The sequence below is a fragment of the Pleuronectes platessa genome, chromosome 11 (genome assembly GCF_947347685.1).
Source record: "Pleuronectes platessa chromosome 11, fPlePla1.1, whole genome shotgun sequence".
Classification (NCBI taxonomy): domain Eukaryota; kingdom Metazoa; phylum Chordata; class Actinopteri; order Pleuronectiformes; family Pleuronectidae; genus Pleuronectes; species Pleuronectes platessa.
Genome location: NC_070636.1, coordinates 10,969,188 through 10,987,766, shown reverse-complemented (window position 1 = coordinate 10,987,766; position 18,579 = coordinate 10,969,188). Strand labels below are relative to the sequence as shown.

General features: G+C 41.3%; 1 protein-coding gene across 5 annotated transcripts; it reads right to left on the bottom strand.

The window, feature by feature from the left end:
• Positions 1–692: 692 nt before the first annotated feature.
• Positions 693–17,052, bottom strand: LOC128451183 (sorting nexin-14). 5 transcript variants are annotated; one of them, XM_053434966.1, is made up of 31 exons: positions 16,786–17,052; positions 16,446–16,616; positions 14,832–14,952; positions 14,657–14,730; positions 13,611–13,689; positions 13,469–13,512; positions 13,278–13,365; positions 13,110–13,194; positions 12,863–13,019; positions 12,618–12,693; positions 12,409–12,453; positions 11,914–11,994; positions 11,550–11,664; positions 11,138–11,293; positions 10,889–11,013; positions 10,215–10,273; positions 9,620–9,646; positions 8,672–8,818; positions 7,914–8,046; positions 6,819–7,005; positions 5,992–6,075; positions 5,582–5,682; positions 3,919–4,030; positions 3,718–3,758; positions 3,208–3,327; positions 2,849–2,972; positions 2,197–2,361; positions 1,688–1,783; positions 1,522–1,613; positions 1,072–1,128; positions 693–857 (listed from the first exon to the last, which is right to left on the bottom strand). In XM_053434966.1, the coding sequence occupies exons 2-31, from the start codon at positions 16,580–16,582 to the stop codon at positions 819–821; spliced, it is 2,967 nt and encodes a 988-aa protein (XP_053290941.1). In that variant the 5' UTR covers positions 16,583–16,616; positions 16,786–17,052; the 3' UTR covers positions 693–818. The 5 variants fall into 5 exon arrangements, with proteins under 5 accessions (XP_053290941.1, XP_053290939.1, XP_053290942.1 ...); XM_053434964.1 differs by having other exon boundaries at positions 693–860; positions 16,786–17,051; XM_053434967.1 differs by lacking the exon at positions 9,620–9,646 and having other exon boundaries at positions 693–860; positions 16,786–17,051.
• Between the last annotated feature and the right edge of the window lie 1,527 nt (positions 17,053–18,579).

Below are 18,579 nucleotides of genomic sequence, written 5' to 3'. Positions count from 1 at the left end.
ATTTTTTTTTACATTTTCATGAATCTTGATGTAAAAAAAAAAAAAAAGCAGTGGAAGGCCAGATTACTTGTCCTGTCTTCCCCAGCAACACTTTGATTGTTGCTGTTGGGTTCACATCCGTCCTTGACCCTCTGATTGGCTCTGTTCACTAAAACTGTGATAAACTGAATGGTTTGCCTGAAAGCTCCTCCAGGACGTTAACTGCCTTTTCATCTCACTGCCTTCAAGGTTAACTAGAAGACAACACAAATGCAGCCTCAGGTTTCGATTCACTACTCAGGCAGTAACTTATTATATCCCACAAATCAGCCAGTGATTTAAATGATTGATTAAAACCATTGGGGAACAATCGTGTTTACGGAGATCTTATACACGAGCAAAATGAATACGTTTAAAATTGAAAAGCAAAGATATAAAAACTGCTGTCTTATGTTTAAAACCCAAAACAATGCTTCACTGAAAGATATAAAAAAGTCCAGAGACTGCAACACACTGTCCATCATCCTAGTGAGATAAGATGAAGCTGTCTGGCTGCTGTAACTCTCTTTTAAGACCAGTTCATCAAAGTGAAATCGCAAAGACGTGATTAAATCCTCAGTTTTAGTGGCTACAACAACCTGCAGCAGTCAACTGGATGTACACACTGTTTGCTTTTTATATTCAGGAAGAATCATGCAAACAACACAGACGTCTCATTTATCGGCATAATTTATTTTACAAAGCAGATGCTGTTTCACAGCAGGAGAAGCAGTGGAATAAGTTAAAGAATGTCACAAGTATGTTATGATGGATGTGTCGCGTCCGTGGAAATGTTAATTTTACATCCATGGAGCCATCACAGTGGTCTCCTTCTGTACCTGCTGGAGAAAGAAAGACAGAGTTAGCACATTCAAGAAGAAGAAGAAGAAGAAGAAGAAGAAGAATTCATGATAAACAGATTAATAAAATGTTCCTCCATTCAGATTCTCCCCTCACTACTATAACGATAAACCAGTAAACTTAATGGATGCCCATATATTTAAATGATATATCTGTATATTTCTTAAGAAGCCAGGACGAGCAGCAGTTTACCGTGTTGAGCTCAGGGAACAGCTCTTGAATGGTGATGTCCAATAGCACATATGTGAGCTGAGGAAGACGTAGAACAGACAGACGATGAAGAGCATTAAGGTCCTTCATCTTTAAATATAAATGTATCACATCAATACAGCTGAAATGAAGGGCGATTTCACACTGAAATCGCACAAACAAATCACACGTGTTATGATTGAAGTGTCACATGCAACAGTGTGTACCTATACGTGGGTGTGAGTGTACATATTCAGAGATATCAAGCAGGACAACAGGCTCACATTCACTTTAACAAGCTCATTGACAGTCACAGCTTCTCTCAGCTCTTTGTTTGTTGTCCTGACAAATTTATTTCAGGCTGTGAGAATATCTCAAAGACGGACAAATGGACACCGGTTTCCTGGCTGTTGTCGTGTGCAGAGGCATGAAAAGAAGCGTGTGTGTTTGTACCTGTTTGTTGAGAACTGGCTGTTGCAGTCCATCGAACAGGAGGCCGACGCCTTCGTACTTGGCCTCTTCTCCGATACATTTCCCCAGCAAGTCTAAACAGAAAAGACCAACTCGTAAAACTGTCTGTCAGTTCTCACATGGGAATGTTTGTCTTGTAATTGAATACCTGGAATATATCTCATCATTTCTTCATAAGTCCTCTTCGCCCTCTTCTGCTTTTCCTGGGCTGAGCGGGGGGGACTGCTCTCACAGAAAACTGTGTCTAGAAAAGCAAAGTAGTTTCCCAATGAGAGCTGTTCAATGGCTCATTATATTGACTCCACTCTCATGTTGGAGTGAGTTCAGGAGGCAGGAGGCGATTAGCTTAGCTTAGCATTAAGACTGACACAAAGGGAAACATTTAGCCCTCAAAGCACTAATTAACATATCTAATTTGTACACACAAATAGAAAGCTGAAAATGTCGTTTTAGGTAGATCATGTGATAACCAGCTGTTTCCACATGCCCCCTGTCTTTGAGTTAACTTCCTTATGGCCCTTGAACTGAAATAAAATGTCTCATCTCGCTGCCACACTATTTTGGCCCATTAACAGCTTGTATTTACCAGTATTCATTTCTGTATGTTAAAATGTTCCTCTGACATTCATGTCAACAGCTCTGACTTAATGGCTGTACCTCTGAGCAGAGTGATGAGCGAGACCAGCCGGTGCTCCTGGACCACCTGGTTCAGTTTGTACTGGAGGTAATAATCCGTGTACGTCTCCAGTGTGTTCTTGAACAGGATCCTGCCGCCCATCAGCAGGTGGTGCAGCCAGTCGGGGATATGGAAGACAACTCGGCCTGATACCAGGGAGAAGGGCAAAGAGTACAAATATATATATATACACAGAATTGTATCTATGTCTTTTCCTGTAAATAGCATTTAAACACTCCAGAGCTTGTTTGAGAAACGTTCTTTAAAAATATAAATAATGTTTATTATTAATAATACAAGGTTATTCAAGTTATTGTGTGTAAATACTATTCTAAGATCGTTTTATCCTCAAATATATCTATGCCACAACATCTTTCATTTGTTAATGTTTCATAATATGAGTGTGTCACAGATACGCAATCATTAAATTGAATAGAATCTTGATGACCTTATTTGTGAATACTTAAATGAGTAGTATGCTATGATGTGTTCTAATATTTTTACAAGCTGATCAAATAAATCCCCTGACATCGTCAAACTGCCACTAACATCCTGCTGCGTGTCTACAATAATAATAAAATGTGTGATAAACAGTGTGTGATGGACAGATTGCAATAAACACACTTCACTTACTCAAATACATTAGGTAGTCATACACGCCTTCGACAGTGATCATCTCCATGAAGTAGTTCTGATTGTGTCTCTTCTCGGTCAGTTCCGATCGGTTGGCATTGTTTTTGAAGACGTCGTTGAACAGCTAGCGGAGAGAGGAAGATATATTAGTTTTCATATTATAGCTCATTCAAAACCAATATACATCTTTGGTTCTGAGTGACTGACAGAGCTTTACTAAAGGAAATACACGGCTTCAGTAAGACTAGGTCACAACCTTGAATATCTGCACAGTGTATTTTCAATATGTCAAATTGAGGATTGTAGTTGAAAACTGTTCCATCAAGTGTCATCAGAGTTTTGACATTTAGATTTCAAACCTTTTTGTCATTTTCCGATGTTGGGCTCAGGATAGTGAGCTCGGGACGGCTCGGTTTGGGTTTGGGAGATTCACAGGAGTTGAAGAAAGACTGGATGTAAGGCTCCAGATGTTGTCCTTTCTGTCCAGAAAACACATCACACAATTTATATGAGTGACAGCGGGAGTATTAATTATCTTAAAGATGTATTTGTCGTGTAAAAATCTGAAATAGAATTAGAGTTGCAGTGGAAAAGCCTGTCTTACCCAACTCATATAATATATGTAGTGACTAGTGAAGACTTTAAGGAGGTTGATAAAAGTGAAAGAAATTCTAATTAGGTCATCTTTGAGTCTAAGTTGATATTAGTACCAAATTTGAGGAATTCCCAAGTTGTTTCAGAGATATTGTGTTCATGATAAAAATAATAAAAATAATAATAATAATAATAATAATGGTATAACATTCTGCAGAGCACACACACACACACACACACAAACAAACACACACACAAACACAGACACACCTTACCTCTTTTATGAGTTTGCTGGGAACGGACTTGATGATTTTCCCTGTAAAGCATAAATAATTTAACTAACTTTAACTTTAATTTAATATCTTTTCACAAGGTCAAGCTCATCAAACATTTTCAGCATCTTTCACTCTCTGAAAACGTGAGGATCCATGTCTCTGGTCCTCGTCACGTTCTCTAACATCTGCCTCACACTGTACCCAGGTTCACGTCAGGCAGCATCTTGTCCAGGAACTGAGACCCCATACTGTGAGGAGACAGGAAGTCGGCCAGCAGCTGACTGTTGCTCAGCTCTGGATGCTGGAGAAGTTTCTGCAAAGAAAACACATGGATATATATATACATAATGTTGTAAGTTATGTTCCTTGATGGTGGAACATTTTTCACAGGATCCAATATGTATTTTACACAAAAAAGAACCACTCACAGCGCTTTACAAAAAAAAAAAAATTACCATTCACACACATTCACTTATTGCTAGGGGCAGCAGTTATTCTAAGAGGAAGGTCAGTATCTTGTCCAAGGAAACTACGATATTCGGAAGACTGAGATCAAGCCGCCAACCTTCTGGTGAGCAAACCGGCCCACTCTACCCCCTGAGTCACAGTTGCCCCATGTTTGGTCAAAGCAGACACAGTATATTTTACACTACACATCTTTTACCCATTTTGGGACTAGACTGACTTTTGAGGGTTAAAACTTTATTTTATTGTTTAATTATATTTCAAATGCTATAAATAGAGTTTATTGCTTTTTACAGATTATTGGTTTACAAATGAATTTCCAGCCTTTCCTGTCCATTTAATTCATAACGGTTTTAAAATCAAGTGGGAATTTCCACATGTTTTTCTGTGGTCAGTTATGTGATAGCTTTGTCATGATGCTCTTCCAAGGAAAGACCACAGACTGTAAAGATGGACACTTTATGACCTATACTGCACCCAGCCACCGGATGGCGATCGAGACACTTTAGCTTGACTTTCGAGGAGTTGTCACAGAATTCATCTTTATTTACACAATCTACTTGAAGGACCAGATTCTTCCCTCGGCGGTGTGTTCAAGGACACTTTGAAAAGCTAGACATTGTTGTCAATCTCAGTTTCCAAACAATCTTCAGTTGTCTAAATTCTGTCATTTTTCTTCTAAACCTTGTGACAGCAAATTCTCAAACCTAGTTTTCAGCATCCTTGAAAAAGAGTGGATCACAACCACCCCGGCTCCAGCCTCTGTCTGAACTCTGTCACTCATTCTCTCTGTCATTTCCACTGTGATTTGAAACGCTACACACAAGTGGGACAGAGAGATCATATCTGATTTCTAATCTGTCCATCGTTTTGTCACAACATACAATTTTTCCTAATAGGTTGAGATTGACCTCTAGAAAATGGTTGTTTTCTGCCGGTGACGTGTGGATGCTGGGATTCTAGTCTCAAAAGATTAAGACCGTTTCCATTTAATATTGATGTCAGTGCTGCCGGTTCAACCTGCCTCATTGACTCTCTGCAGGGGACACAGGATTTTATCGGCTTCAATTGGCAGTGAGGAAAAGTGACACATGGGTGAAGGCGCCACTTTGCCAAGGCAGCGAGGTGAGAGGAAAAAATAACTGTATATACCCACTCATTTATATAAAAGAGGTATTAAAGTGTTGTCAAATTACTGTATATATATTTATATAAAAAGGACATTAGACTTGTTTCATGTTTATATTTGTTATACATTTTTCATGCACTTGCTTGACAATTACATGACCCCACTTACACTGCAGAGTGATTTCAGTTTGTTTAAATAATCTTCATCTCTATGCAGAAAATCTATAGAGAAACAGAATCAATCAACCTAGTAAAAGTCAGTGTCTTCTACCTGAAGGTACTCCTGGAAGTCCTTCAGCTTGGATTTGAGAAACTCATAATTCTTTGGACCGATGATTCTCTTCGAAGGCAACTGTGCATCTGGAAACGAGCCTGTAGAGGGCGCAGTATTTCAAAGAAAGGAAGGGGGGAACATATTAACATTCACTGCACTGTGGTCAATTCCCTGCTCCACTTAACCATTTGTTCTCCCCTTTCCATCAATTTGATTTACTTCAGACTTTGTAATAAACCCTAACTTGGAAGCAATGATCAATACATTCCTAAGCGTCCTTGAGATCATTTTGGTGGTGAATAAAAAAAAAAAGGCAATGCTTAGTAAAGCCAGATAACCAAATGAGATCCTGAGTTTGTAGAAGTTTCCTCAGAACACAGAGTTAGAGAAACAATGAGGAAACTTACCATGAAACTCAGTGAGTTTGGACTCAAGCACGTAGAACTCCAGATATCTTCTGTACACAGACCAGTGCTCAGTCTCATGTCCGACTGCAGAGAAACGCAGAAGAGATATTTTACTGTAAGAAAAATAAATCCATGTAATCCAGTGCTTGCCACAGGTTGAGGATTTACACTCACAGAGCTTGACAGTACAAGTCACATCCAATCATTCACACACAGATTCATACAGCGCCTCAATATGCAGCAATCTTACTATTACACACCATTCATACACTGTCAGCACAGCTGTCGAGAGCAATTTGGGTGATCAGTATCTTGCCCAAGGACACTAAGGTAAAACCTTCGAACCAAGAAACTGCACTGCTGGTTGGTGTTACCCGCTCTAAATCTATATGATGTGCTTGGAAAGACTTTCGAGGAGGAAAACGTAAACAATTTACAGATGACACCTAAATGATTATTGGTAGATGAAGCTCGGCTTCAGTTTTGTCCGCCTCTAGTCTGACCTGCTCTAACTTTTTGTTTTAATATTTCGTCAACTAAAATATGCGTCACATCCTATTACTAAGCTTGAGTTTCCGACCCCCGATCTTGTTAAGTAATTTAATCAACCTGCTCAATCTCCACTATGCTCTATCATACCCCAGCCTACTCTGCATCAGTATCACTGCCTGTCGATTCAGACCCTCAACCACTCCAGCATCCACCTGCAAGCTCTGACAAGGGTCAAAGATGTTTGCTCATCACTACCCTTTACCTCTATGTGACCATTTCTGGTAAAGTGATGAGTTCAGAGCCGGGACAAGAGGACGGGTCCCATTCAGCCTCACCTGCCTTCCTGTCGTTGCGCTCCACGTCGATGCAGAACACGGGGATCCTTTCTCTCTTCACGTCGTCATCGTAGAAATCAATGTACGGGATGGTGATGTTCCAGGCTGAGAGGTTTCGAGGGGTGCTGGGGGTAGAGGCTGCCTCCATGGGGGAGTCATCCTCCAGCACCATCATGGCCTCCTCCACCTGGGATGGAAGAACGTGAGGTTAAGGTCGAATAAACTCCCTAATCTGAATAAACAGGTCAGAAATTTTTTGGGGTCTTAAAGGTCATTGTTTGAGACTCACCAACAAATAAGGGAAGTGGAAAAGTAAAGAATGAGCATGTGAACTCATGCAGTGCAATCATAAAAAGGAAGTACCGGAGAAATTCAGACCAACTGGTTCTTCAGAGCAGCTAAATCGCTTTGTGGACTCCTGTAAATGGAGGCTGGATACCACTGATTCAGGACTAAATACTCTGATACCAGCAAAACACAAAACTCTAGAGGTTGAATATGGGAGAGAGACTTTCCTTTCTTTACTCACCGACGCCCCCGAGTGGTAAATGTTGTGGTAGTGTAACATGCAGCTTTAGATTGCTTTGTTTCTCTTTACAGTATCTCGATAACTTATAATTAGAATTGAGTGATTTTTTACAAATGACTGAACTTCATATGGAGAATGAATGAGAGAACCTTCCACTGCTCATCCTATAAAATCAGGAATCTAATCATGTCACTTATTCTTTGTGGGTCGTGGGGGCAGCGGTCATTGGGCGAGGAACACTGTGGAACGGTTGTCAGCCAATCCCAGGGCCAACGTGCAGAGACAACCCATTCACTCTCACATTCTCACCCAGGGTCAATTCAGAATCTCTAATTAACCTAACTTCCATCTACATTTCTTAGGACTGTGGGAGATAACTGGAGAACCCGGAGGAAACCCATGCAGACGAAGGAAAAACAGAGAGACCCAGACTAAACCTGGGATTCGAACCAGGAAGGTGTCCTGGCTAACCCCCCACACCAACGTGCCGCCCGAGAACAATCATCCTGTGAGTATTTGCACTGTACATCACACAAAAAAGTAAGTTTTCCGATTAACAGTCTCACCATGTCATCCTCTCCCTCCACCAGCCCATGAGATGGCAGCATGGCGCCCTCCATGGTTGTGTTCTTGAACACCCCTTTGATTTTGCTGCCGATGCGGCTGATCCCAAAGGACTCGCCCCTCTTTGCCGTGCTCCTGCAGGATAAACAAAGAGGTTGTTGGACGATGCATGATGGAGGAGATGTGCATGGCTCCGGCAAAGCTTACGCAGTTTGATCAAAGTAACACAGAAGATACTGTGGAGGAGAGGAGGGGGAGGTAGGAGCAGCGCACTAGGAGGAAAAATTATGATTGTACAGTACGTGGAAAGAAAAGCTAAGGAAACCAAATCCAAAGCCAATACATCTATTCACAACCATTCCACAATGTCTGGGTTGTCGGTTATAAACACTGGGGGCCAAAAAAGCAAACACAGCACACAGCAGTGGTTTCATGACCCGATGTCTAATTTGAAGGGGATCAAAATTTAAATTAAAAGTGATCAGTTGCCGTTGAACCACAAAACAGGTGCTCTGTGCCGGTAAATAAAGTAAAAACGGTGACATACCAAATATACAAGGACGTGAACACTGAAAAGTCACTGCATTGTCAAAAACAACAGGGAGTGTTTAGTCTGAACAAAACAACAGGGTCAATCAAAGGACAGGCGACAAAATAAAGCAGGATCCACATGCAGCGGGCCCAGCATGCAGGCGTCGGGGTCACGTGAGGGAAACATCACACTGAGCGACCTGCGACACACAGATGGACCCTGACTTACTTCGGTGATGAGTGGCGGTGGGATAGCGAGCCGTACGGGAAGGTGGTGAACGTGGACTGGGCATGGAGGGAATTAAAAGATGCAGGTGAAGAGCTGCCAGAGGCGGTGAACAGTGAGGACGGGGACTCGGGGCTCCAGTCCCAGGGACTACGGGCCGAGCAGGGTCAGGTTCCCGAGGGCGAGAGGAGGGAGAGGACCATGGATCATACCAGGCAGGCATTATGGTGGTTGCAGAATCAAGAGTGGACACAGGGTCACAGACACAGCATGGTGGTGGTAATACATTGCTGCAGTCATAGGCGGACGAATGGGCATAGTGGAAGGGGGGGAGGGGGGGTTACTGAATAGCAGACATGGAGGGAGTTTAGTAAAAAATGGAGAGGCAGTAACGGCCATTGTCTATTGGCTCTTCTGCCTCATTAGATTTTCTGCATTCACAACTACATTGCTTTATGACCAGATGAAAAATCTGATACATGGAATAAATCATCTTCCTTCCCTTAGTTCTCCCTCCCTGAGAGGTTTCCTTACATTATTTTGAAACCGTGAAAAGGTACGCAAGTATGAAAACCAAAGCCTAAACTCCTCCCATCCCTCCCCTCCAAAGGATTATTTTTTATTTTACGTCTGTCCATCACCACTATTATTATTATCAGGATTGGCTGATTTACTTTTCTGCATGTTCTCTCATTTGCTTTTACACAGAGTAAAACAAAACTGCAATTAGATTAGAAATAAAATCCTATACAATCTTTGATAGTGCTTGTTGAACTGAAGCCCTGGTTACAGTGGACCCGGGTAACAGTGAATTTGTAAAAAAAAAATCAAAGAGAGGCAACACTCTGTCGGAGCAGTCAGGCAAGAATGGAGTGTAGTTTGAATCTTGCGTGCAGCAGCACAGCTCAGCAAGCCACTGTTCTGATCAGCACACCGATGCCTTATACTCACCGAATGTCATCCATACTCAGGCTATTTCTGGAACAATATGCACAAGGAGTTAGTGGCAGGGCCCTGTGGCCACATACACACCTCACCCCTGATAGAAACATGACATTCGATCCCTGGGCTCAACTCAGTTTACGTCTCAATTTAATTTCATTGTGCTGCAAAGCGAAAAAATATATATTGTTGCTAATTTAAAGCTTATTTTAGACCAGTGAGACCAAATGTGTGTGCATTCATATGAATATGTGCTGCAGCTGCCACATGCTGTGTTATTCATTCATACTGCAGCTGCAGACTAATACAGGGATTTGTGAACATTTAAAAACTATACTAATCATCAGTATAATTTTGAGAAAATTGTGCTTGAATTTGACGAAACTTTTGTTGCATGTGGGTGCAAACATGGATTAATATACTGTCTATGAAATGAACTACCAGTGAGTTATTCTGTGTTTAAATTGTACAGAATGACTGGGTGACTTTTGATAGTAGATTATCAGAAGTCAAATGTCGCATAATTGAATATCGTGGTCAACATTACAGAAAAAGATTTCCTTCTGTTACACACAAACAGAAACGTTGCTGATGTGAAACCGACCTGCTCATCTTGGAGTTCCTGGCGGGGGACTCGGCCCCTCGCAGAAGCTGGCGAAAGTACTGGAGGACGACATGGAGAGAGAGAATGACCAGAGAATTCTAATCAATCAAACAGAGCAGCGTATGATACATTAATGTGTACAAACAACATCACAGAAACGTAATCTATCGAGGGACTTCTTTTGATCTGATTAATGGTAATTATGACCGCACAATTTATTTTAGAGCAGCAACATGAGCCTGAACAAAAAAAATCAATCAATCTCAAATTATTTTCCAGACACACTACTCATGCAGGGCAGTGGCCTGCTGTGGACAATGGCCGAGCGATAGTCCGCCCAGTTGCATTCAATGAGACAGCGACTGAGGGGTGAAATTCGGCTTGGCAGCTTGGCATGGCGCCAGCGTCGGCTCATTGGCCAATCGCGCCTCCGGTATTGGTGACATGGCCGACTGCGGTTGGTGGCTGGGCGATCGGAAGAGGATGGCGCAGGAGAGTCGGTGAATTCCAAATCAGCTCTAGTTCAAGCATTCGACCGATTTCGCTTTGTTACATTTTGACACACAAACGCTGAGTGATATTAAGATTCAGCCTGCATTGAAACGAGCACTACAGATGTAAAAGAGGGTTGTTAAGCTGCTTTTTTTTATTTATTATTATGTGTTTGTGCTAACCTCATCGCTGTGACAGAACATGGGGGTGAAAACATTCTCCAGGAGGGACAGGACGTGTTCATATGCTTCAAACAAACACCTCATGGTTTGTAGTTTCACCACCTCTGAATACGGGCCCTCTGCAACTGTGGAAATAAAATTATATTTATCATCACATTAATTAAATGTCCGGTAAGTATTTGTGCTTCTTCAAGATGAAATGAAAGTCATCTTAGATCATTATTTTCGGAGAGGATCCTCATCACTCACTATTGCGTATTTCTTCCACGATAAAGGGGTCGAAGCGGATCTTGTCAACGCTCTCGTCCAAGCAGTAGGTCTCGTAGATCTTCCTCACCTCCTCGTGGAGCATCATCTTCTCCGAGTCTGACAGCTCAGGGCAAAGTATCCTGTCATTGAACTCCTCTGGGAATAGTCAGACATGTCAAAGTGTCAGTGTAACAATTCAAAACTCTGTCTTTAGTAAGTTCTATTGATGATTTCAGATGGATATGGTTCAAATTAAAGATCCTAGAAACTTCGAGTACAGATTCCTATTTAAATCATATAACTTGTTTTAAGAGCATTCACAATTTCAATTTTAGAATTTATACATTTCTGGCAGTGTTGGTCCTATGCAGGCTTGCGTGTCCTCTTTTGGAAAGCAATAGGAAACACTTACCGACTGAGAGGCAGAACTGGAGCACATGCACGGCCCCCTCTTGCTTCAAAAAGTTCATAAAACGAAAGAGAAGGTCTTGCTGTTCTCTGATTTCCTTCAACTCAAGCTTTAGCACCTAATCAGACAGAAAGGGAGGAGTGGCTAAGTGAAGAGAGAAATCACAGTGGAGTGTTCCTGCAAATATATGTGAGGGGCTATAGCACTGAATCTGCATATTGTCCTTACAGTGTGGACTAGATGCTGTCACACACAGTGTCCAGTGACTTGCTCATGAAGTGCTTTAAATTAATCTTGTACGTATTTATATATGTGGAAATAAAAATTACTTGACCACTATATTCTATGTATGAGAGGAAACACTTACTGAGGGCTTTTTGCTTCGAGTGTAAGAATATTTCTGCAGGAAAGGAACCAGCGTGGAAGCTGGCTCTGTGGCGACTTCAGGCTTGAGAGAAAACATAGATAGAAAACATCACATTTAACCCATAAATGATCTATACTCAGTATAAACTTTATATATAGACGTGGATGCAATTGGAGCCAGAGCCTGATTGATCTAATCAGCATATCTGAATTTATGATTGCCAGTTCGCTGTGGTGTGAAAAGTTATTTTTTAGAATAAATGATGGAGAAAAGATGTGCATTTATGTTCACGCTTTAGTTCAAGTTCCATGTATTTGCTTCGGTTTGGGTTAATTTAATTAATAGTTATTTATAATAAAGTCTAACTGTAAAATATCTAACTTCAATTACATTTCGTTGTCATTAGGGTTTGGAATCATTGCCATTCCCCCCAAAAAAACTGAGCCGACATACAGACATCTGAAATTATGAGTTGAAATATCAACGTATACTTACAGGGGAGTTGTCGATGTATATCAAAAGCAAATGGTTCACTGTGTCCTGAAATAAAAACAAAAATCATGCAGAACACGGTTGCTATTTGTGGTGATCAAACAAAGAGCATCTTTGTCTACCATTTACATGCTCATGATGAACACTGATCAACATTATTGCTAAATAGAATTAAAAAAATTGAGCCCTTAGTGGGTCTACAGTACACTCACAGGATCAGCCAAGTAGTCCAGTGAAGGAAGGAAGACAGAACCAGCCAAGACTTCTCTTATTAGGAGAGTAAGAGATCTGAGAGGAGCGAGGGGATAAGGCAGCAGGAAATAAGAGAGTGAAAGAGTAAAGAAGGATCCTCAGCTACTAGAACAGTTAAGTCTGCAGGTGGTGGGATTATTTATAACTCGTCTTGAGGAATATAGGAGGGCACTTCATGGCCGTTACTGTCACAGCTGTGAGTTACCTGCAGTCTGTAGCCTTGGGTGGCAGGATGTAGGGGAAGAGCATCTCCGTCAGATTCCTGAGGTAGAGGAGCTCATCTCTGCGGCTGCGCAGGGCCATGTGGAGGTCGGGGCCGTATTCCTCCAGAGCAGCTTGCTGAAGGTGCTCTGTGAGCTTTACTACAGAGAAGAGCAGGGGGGGAAAGGAGTTAGCCTTTTTATGGTGAACACGAAGAAGAGGAGTCAGCGGGTGACACATGTCAGCATTACCTCTTTGCCTGGCTTTGCTTATCATTTCAATATGTTTCATGGAAACTTTGAGAAGCTTTTGTGTGATGAGGGAGGCCACATCCACCTGAAGGAGAAAAAAATATATAAAAAAACAATTCTGTGAATCAGCATCCAAAGATTTTGACTGCTTACGGTCTCATTTTTTACCTTCTGGGTTCGTCGCACTAACACAGCTGAGAAGAAACGCAAAGTCACTCTCAGCTCGTCAACAAAGGCCTCATCATCGGTGATGTCTCTGAAAGAGAACAACATCGCTGTCACTTCAGTCCCACACAGAACATATATTTACTGCCTCAATTTGTATAATGACGGAAAACTAAAAACAGAAAATGGCTTACCTATACCAAGGGTATACAAAGTTTTCCAGAACAAGCTCTAGAATCTTCAAAAAATAATAAATAATAGTAAACGTCATGTCAATAAACACTACAAGTAATTTTTCATTCAACTTAAAAAGAGTTTGATCTGTGCATGTATTACCTCTGAAAGAGAAGCATCGACGTTTGAGGGAACTTTCAGGTCAAGCCATGGCTGATAGTTTTCCAGTAATAATGTCGGTCTGTCAATAAAAAAAAATCCCAGTATTACACAAAGAGAAAAGCGTTGGAATCCTGTCTGACCACTAGGCGGTGGTGTAACATTTTCCATGGCATTATAACAAACAACAGTGTGTTAGTGAGCAAACACAGAATGCATGTTGTCAAACTGAATGCATGGAAATCCAAGTGAAATTGTTTCAGAGCCTCACAGTGAATCTTTAGGCAGTTTAATGTCCTGTTTGCATCTACATAACTAGATTTGTATGCAGCACCATGGTAATAGATGGTAGAGGGTGTTGGGTGAGCTAGAGATTGTCTCATCATCATAACTATTGTTGACACAAACAATGAGGTCAAAACACAACACGGCACAATACTTTTGTGCCTTACATGTTTTCACATATCATGCAGTTTTGCCCTTTTATACATCTACATCTGTCTTTATGTTACAGGTTTTTCTTATCATCAACCTGCCAGGGACTGCCAGGGAAAACTTGCCGGAATGGCTAAATCTGGCACAATTACAAGCTGGACTTAAAGGTACAATGTGTAGAATTTAGTGATGAAGTAGCATGTTGTAGCTGAACACTCCTAACCCCCCTCCCTTCCAAACATCAACCTGTGGTAACCTTCAGTTGTCATAAAAACTCAAGAAGTATTTAGTTTGTCCAGTCTGAGCTACTGTAAAAAACATGGCTGCCTCCGTAGAGAGGATCCTCTCCTGATGTAAATATAGTGTTTAAATATAAAAGGCCCAATCCACGGTAAAGAAAACTACAATTCATACAATATAGATGAAACACACTCGTGAAAACATCACTATCTTTTTGTTATATTCAATTTCTGCCGATAGATCCCTTTCACCTAAATCTTACACACTCAACCTTTAAATAGGCATGTTAATCAATGTGTATTTTCCCTTATTAATTAAATAAACAGAAAACCTTCTCCACCTCCACTGTGCTACAACATAGCGCGGTAACTCACCTGTGTCTTTTGCACTTGATTTTTCCACAAACAGCACAGCTGTGTCCCAGTGGAAACAGCTCCTGTTGGTACGACTGCAAGATAAATAAAAAACAGTAATAATGGGGATCCTGCTCATCATTCACTCTGGCTGAAAATGGGACTTAATCAAAGGGAATTTATGCCTCAGCCCTACCTTGGTCTTTGGTTTGATGGAGACCAAGATGTTGGGCAGCAAAGACTCGGGCCCCAGAGAGCAGTAAAACGTGACCACTCCGGCCAGAAAGGACCAAAACACGATCATGATGTGAATATATCTGTGCAGAGAGAAGACATGTACTGCAGTCATGATAACAATCAATGTTGGAAGTGTAAAAGTGATCGGGGAATATAATGTGGGAGTGTTCCTTGGTTCATCCATTCTCTTGAGAAACAGCAGGTATTTGGGGGACTGGCTAAGATCAGCTCTACCATTAAACCCCATTGAGACCTAATGCATCAAACTGCAAATTCAGTATTTCAAAAATTGGTCATATCAAAGCTACAAGAGTCCTATTGAAAAACTAGGAGCATCCTATGCGTCCCAACAGCAATTACACCAGTCATTCCCAAAGTGTGGGCCGCAGCCTGCAGATGGGCCGTGAAGCCACTGCAGATGGGCCGTGAGAGGTCATCAGAAAATAAATAAAAAAGTTTCAGAGCCACCAAACATTTATGATTGATTAAAAAAAAAGCTACCATGACAGGTAATGAAACAAAAACATGAGATTTAAATTCCACATTGTTCTTATTTTATTTGACCTATATAGCAGGTGTCGTTGTATTTGCTGAACCTCACATTAGGGAGAACTTTGTTGTATGCTGGGTCGAGCAAGATGGAGCAGAGGAAAGCTGCTAATGACGAAGGGGAATCAGAAAGTCCAACTGAATCATTCAAAACTAAAAATAGGACTCGCAGAAAGGACTCAAGTGAGAACCTGTCGCTGGCCCAGAGGACAACCCCCAGGCCTGTGTGTGTGCTGTGCACTGAGATGCCATCTAACAAGACCCTGGGACCATGTAAGGTGTGCCGTTGCCGTTTAGAAACTAAACATGGACAATATTTATCCAAGCCTCAAGCATCTTTTAAAAATACACAGAGAGAGCATCGGAGCCAGCTACGCGGCAACATCACCCCTCTCATTGGGGGAGTTACAGGTGACACGTCACTTTACGCGATGTGTGATTCAATATCAAGTATATCAAGATAAACTGCTTGAGGCGTCAGACTCGATGAATTCTACTGTTAATGTCAGTTTATGTAAGTGGAAACGCCTTATGTATATTTGGTTATGCCTAAAATGAGTTTTTCTTCTCCTGGATATCCCTGTCGTGCAATACCCTATTTGCACTTAATGTTTTTTTTACATTGGTTGCTTTGCGAATTGTTACGCTTAAATGTGGATGTTATTGTATTTGCACTGCATATGCCTGCATATACGTTTATATACAATTCTTTTTGCTTAAAATGAATAATATGTATGATTCTAGTCCTGTGTGTGGATCATACAGTTGTGATTAAAGGTGTGGGTGGGCCGCACAAATGTTTCAGTTTTCAAATTGGTCCGTGACCAATAAAAATAATTCTGATTCTGATTCTGATTCTGATGCTGCAGGCAGGTCGTCCTCCACCATGTTAATAATCTGTACTGTATCTCCTTGTGTGGTATCCTGAACTGTCTCTTTGCACAAAATCATAATAAACATTTGCATTACAAGAAAAACAAGTGGAGTAGCCTTGATAAAGTGATGCATCTGCAGAGTACTCTACCTGTTCAGCAGCACCGTGCACATCAGCAGGAGCAGCAGCAGGAAGCAGAAGACTGGGTACTGTCGGCCCAGCTCTCTGACCCGGTCCAGCTTGATCCTGCTGCGGACCTTACGCAGAACAGCGCTGATGCATCCCATCCTCGCCCGTGCATGTGCAGCCTAGTGCAGGTTACTGAAACATGGAGAGAGGGGGGGCGACCGTCTGAGTGTAGTAAACAATGGCGTGCAGCCAGCAGCTGCACCTCACAATCATGTAATTCGGAGCTACTGTCCTGCTTCGTGTACCGAGCAGGTTGTGTTGTTGTTGTTGTTGTCAGCCATGGACCGCAGCCCTTACTTACTGTGCGACTACGGTGGACGCTACGGGCCATTTTCCGCCGTCGTCCAGCAGCGTCACCGTCGTGAGTGAACAGAATAAATGCGTGTCGGTGTCATCCAGCGGAGGGTGGAGGTGGAGGTGCCGAGAACAGCTGGAATCCACTGCTGGATTAGGAGCAGCTGCGTAGACTCGGGCTGTCCGGTGGGTTTTAGCGTGTGTTCGGCTAGCGGCCGCTCCAGCTGTCATCTCAGTCCGCTGAGGGGCGTCGGGACCCGGCGCCGCCTGCGTGTGATGTCACCTCCGCTGCGTTTCCTCTGAGAACCGCTCGCTCCGGTAGTTTTACAGGCGAACAACGGTCTGACATTTAGGCCCCGGCAGAGGGTCCCCCGAGTCCAGGTGACGGAGTCAGCGTCCTCCCGCCATGTTTCATTTGTGCTACTTTCTTAACCCTAGAACACTATCGTACAATTAGTTACACCATCACTAACGTTTGGTAAATTTTAGCCGATATAATATACCCGACAAAAAATACTTCTCATCAAAATATATGAATGATCTCTCCCTCTCAACGTCATAAATACAACCCTAATACATCGCCACTGTGCCCCAAGTGTAAGATAGAATCTGGTGGTCTGACACATTGTTTGTGGGATTGTAGAAAAATACAACAGTTTTGGCAGGTCATAGGGCAGGAAATTAATAAGATTCTGTCTATTAACAGTAATAATAACCCTTTATACCTGCTACTTGGTATATCTGACATGTCCATTACTGACTAATTTAAAAGAAGACTTTATCAGACACTTGCTTTTTGTGCTAGAAAGTGTATTCTTTTGAATTGGATCACAGATAAAGCTCCATCTAAGGCTCAGTGGTAAAGGGTTGTATTTGAATATGTTGTATTGGACCATTTGACATGTAAACTTCACAGCAATGATGATGCCTTTCGTAAAACATGGGAACCCTTTCTGTCATATGTTGGTCTGAATGTTTCCACCATTCTCACAAGAGGGTTTGTATCATAGCTCAGAATGCTCTGCCTCAAAAGAGGCACTCTGTTTTACCATTTAATTGATTTACTTTTATTTCTGTATACTTTTTTCTTACTTTTATTGGACGTGACCCCTGAATCTTCTGCCTGTATAGATAGATAGATTACTTTATTCATCCCCGAAGGGAAATTAAGTCGTCATAGCAGCAGGTATATTTGAATACAATAAAATACAATAGAATAAAATAAAAAATATTGAGGTAGAAAGAATAAAAAACAGGAACACAAGATAAATAGGTAGATAAGGTGCAGTGGCAAGATGAAGGTAATAGTACTGATGATGGTAATGTTACTGTTAGACAGTATATACAAATAGTACAGTATATATAGTATATAATATAACATAATATATATATTTATATATGATAGTAATTCTACCATTATAATAGCAGTATATAGTAATAATGGCAGCAACAGTATATATAATAGTAAATATAATAATATGTACACATGTATAAATATTATATACAAAGAATATACAAAGAGTATGATATAATATATGATATATAGTAGAGGTATAAATATAAGTATTCGACTATACAATAGATAATATAATATACTATGAGTGTAAGAATATGTAGACAGTGTGCAAAAGACAATATTATTGTATAAAATGATATATAGTATCAATATGGTTTATATTAACACATAGCGGAGTGTTTTACAGGGTACACAGTGCAAGGAGGCAGGTACATTTAGTGCTGTAATATGCGAGTCTGAATATGTGTGTGAGCCAAATGTTTGTCTTGTTTTTGTTTTGCTTTG

What these genes read in the sequence shown, in the direction of transcription:
- LOC128451183 (XM_053434964.1), bottom strand. Translation starts at nt 16,582, where the DNA reads ATGGGATGCATCAGCGCTGTTCTGCGTAAGGTCCGCAGCAGGATCAAG. An exon ending in ATCAAGTGCAAAAGACACAG is followed by an intron (nt 13,690 to 14,656) that starts GTGAGTTACCGC and finishes TTTTATTGACAG; the next exon opens with ACCGACATTATTACTGGAAA. An exon ending in TTTGTATACCCTTGGTATAG is followed by an intron (nt 13,366 to 13,468) that starts GTAAGCCATTTT and finishes GTTCTCTTTCAG; the next exon opens with AGACATCACCGATGATGAGG.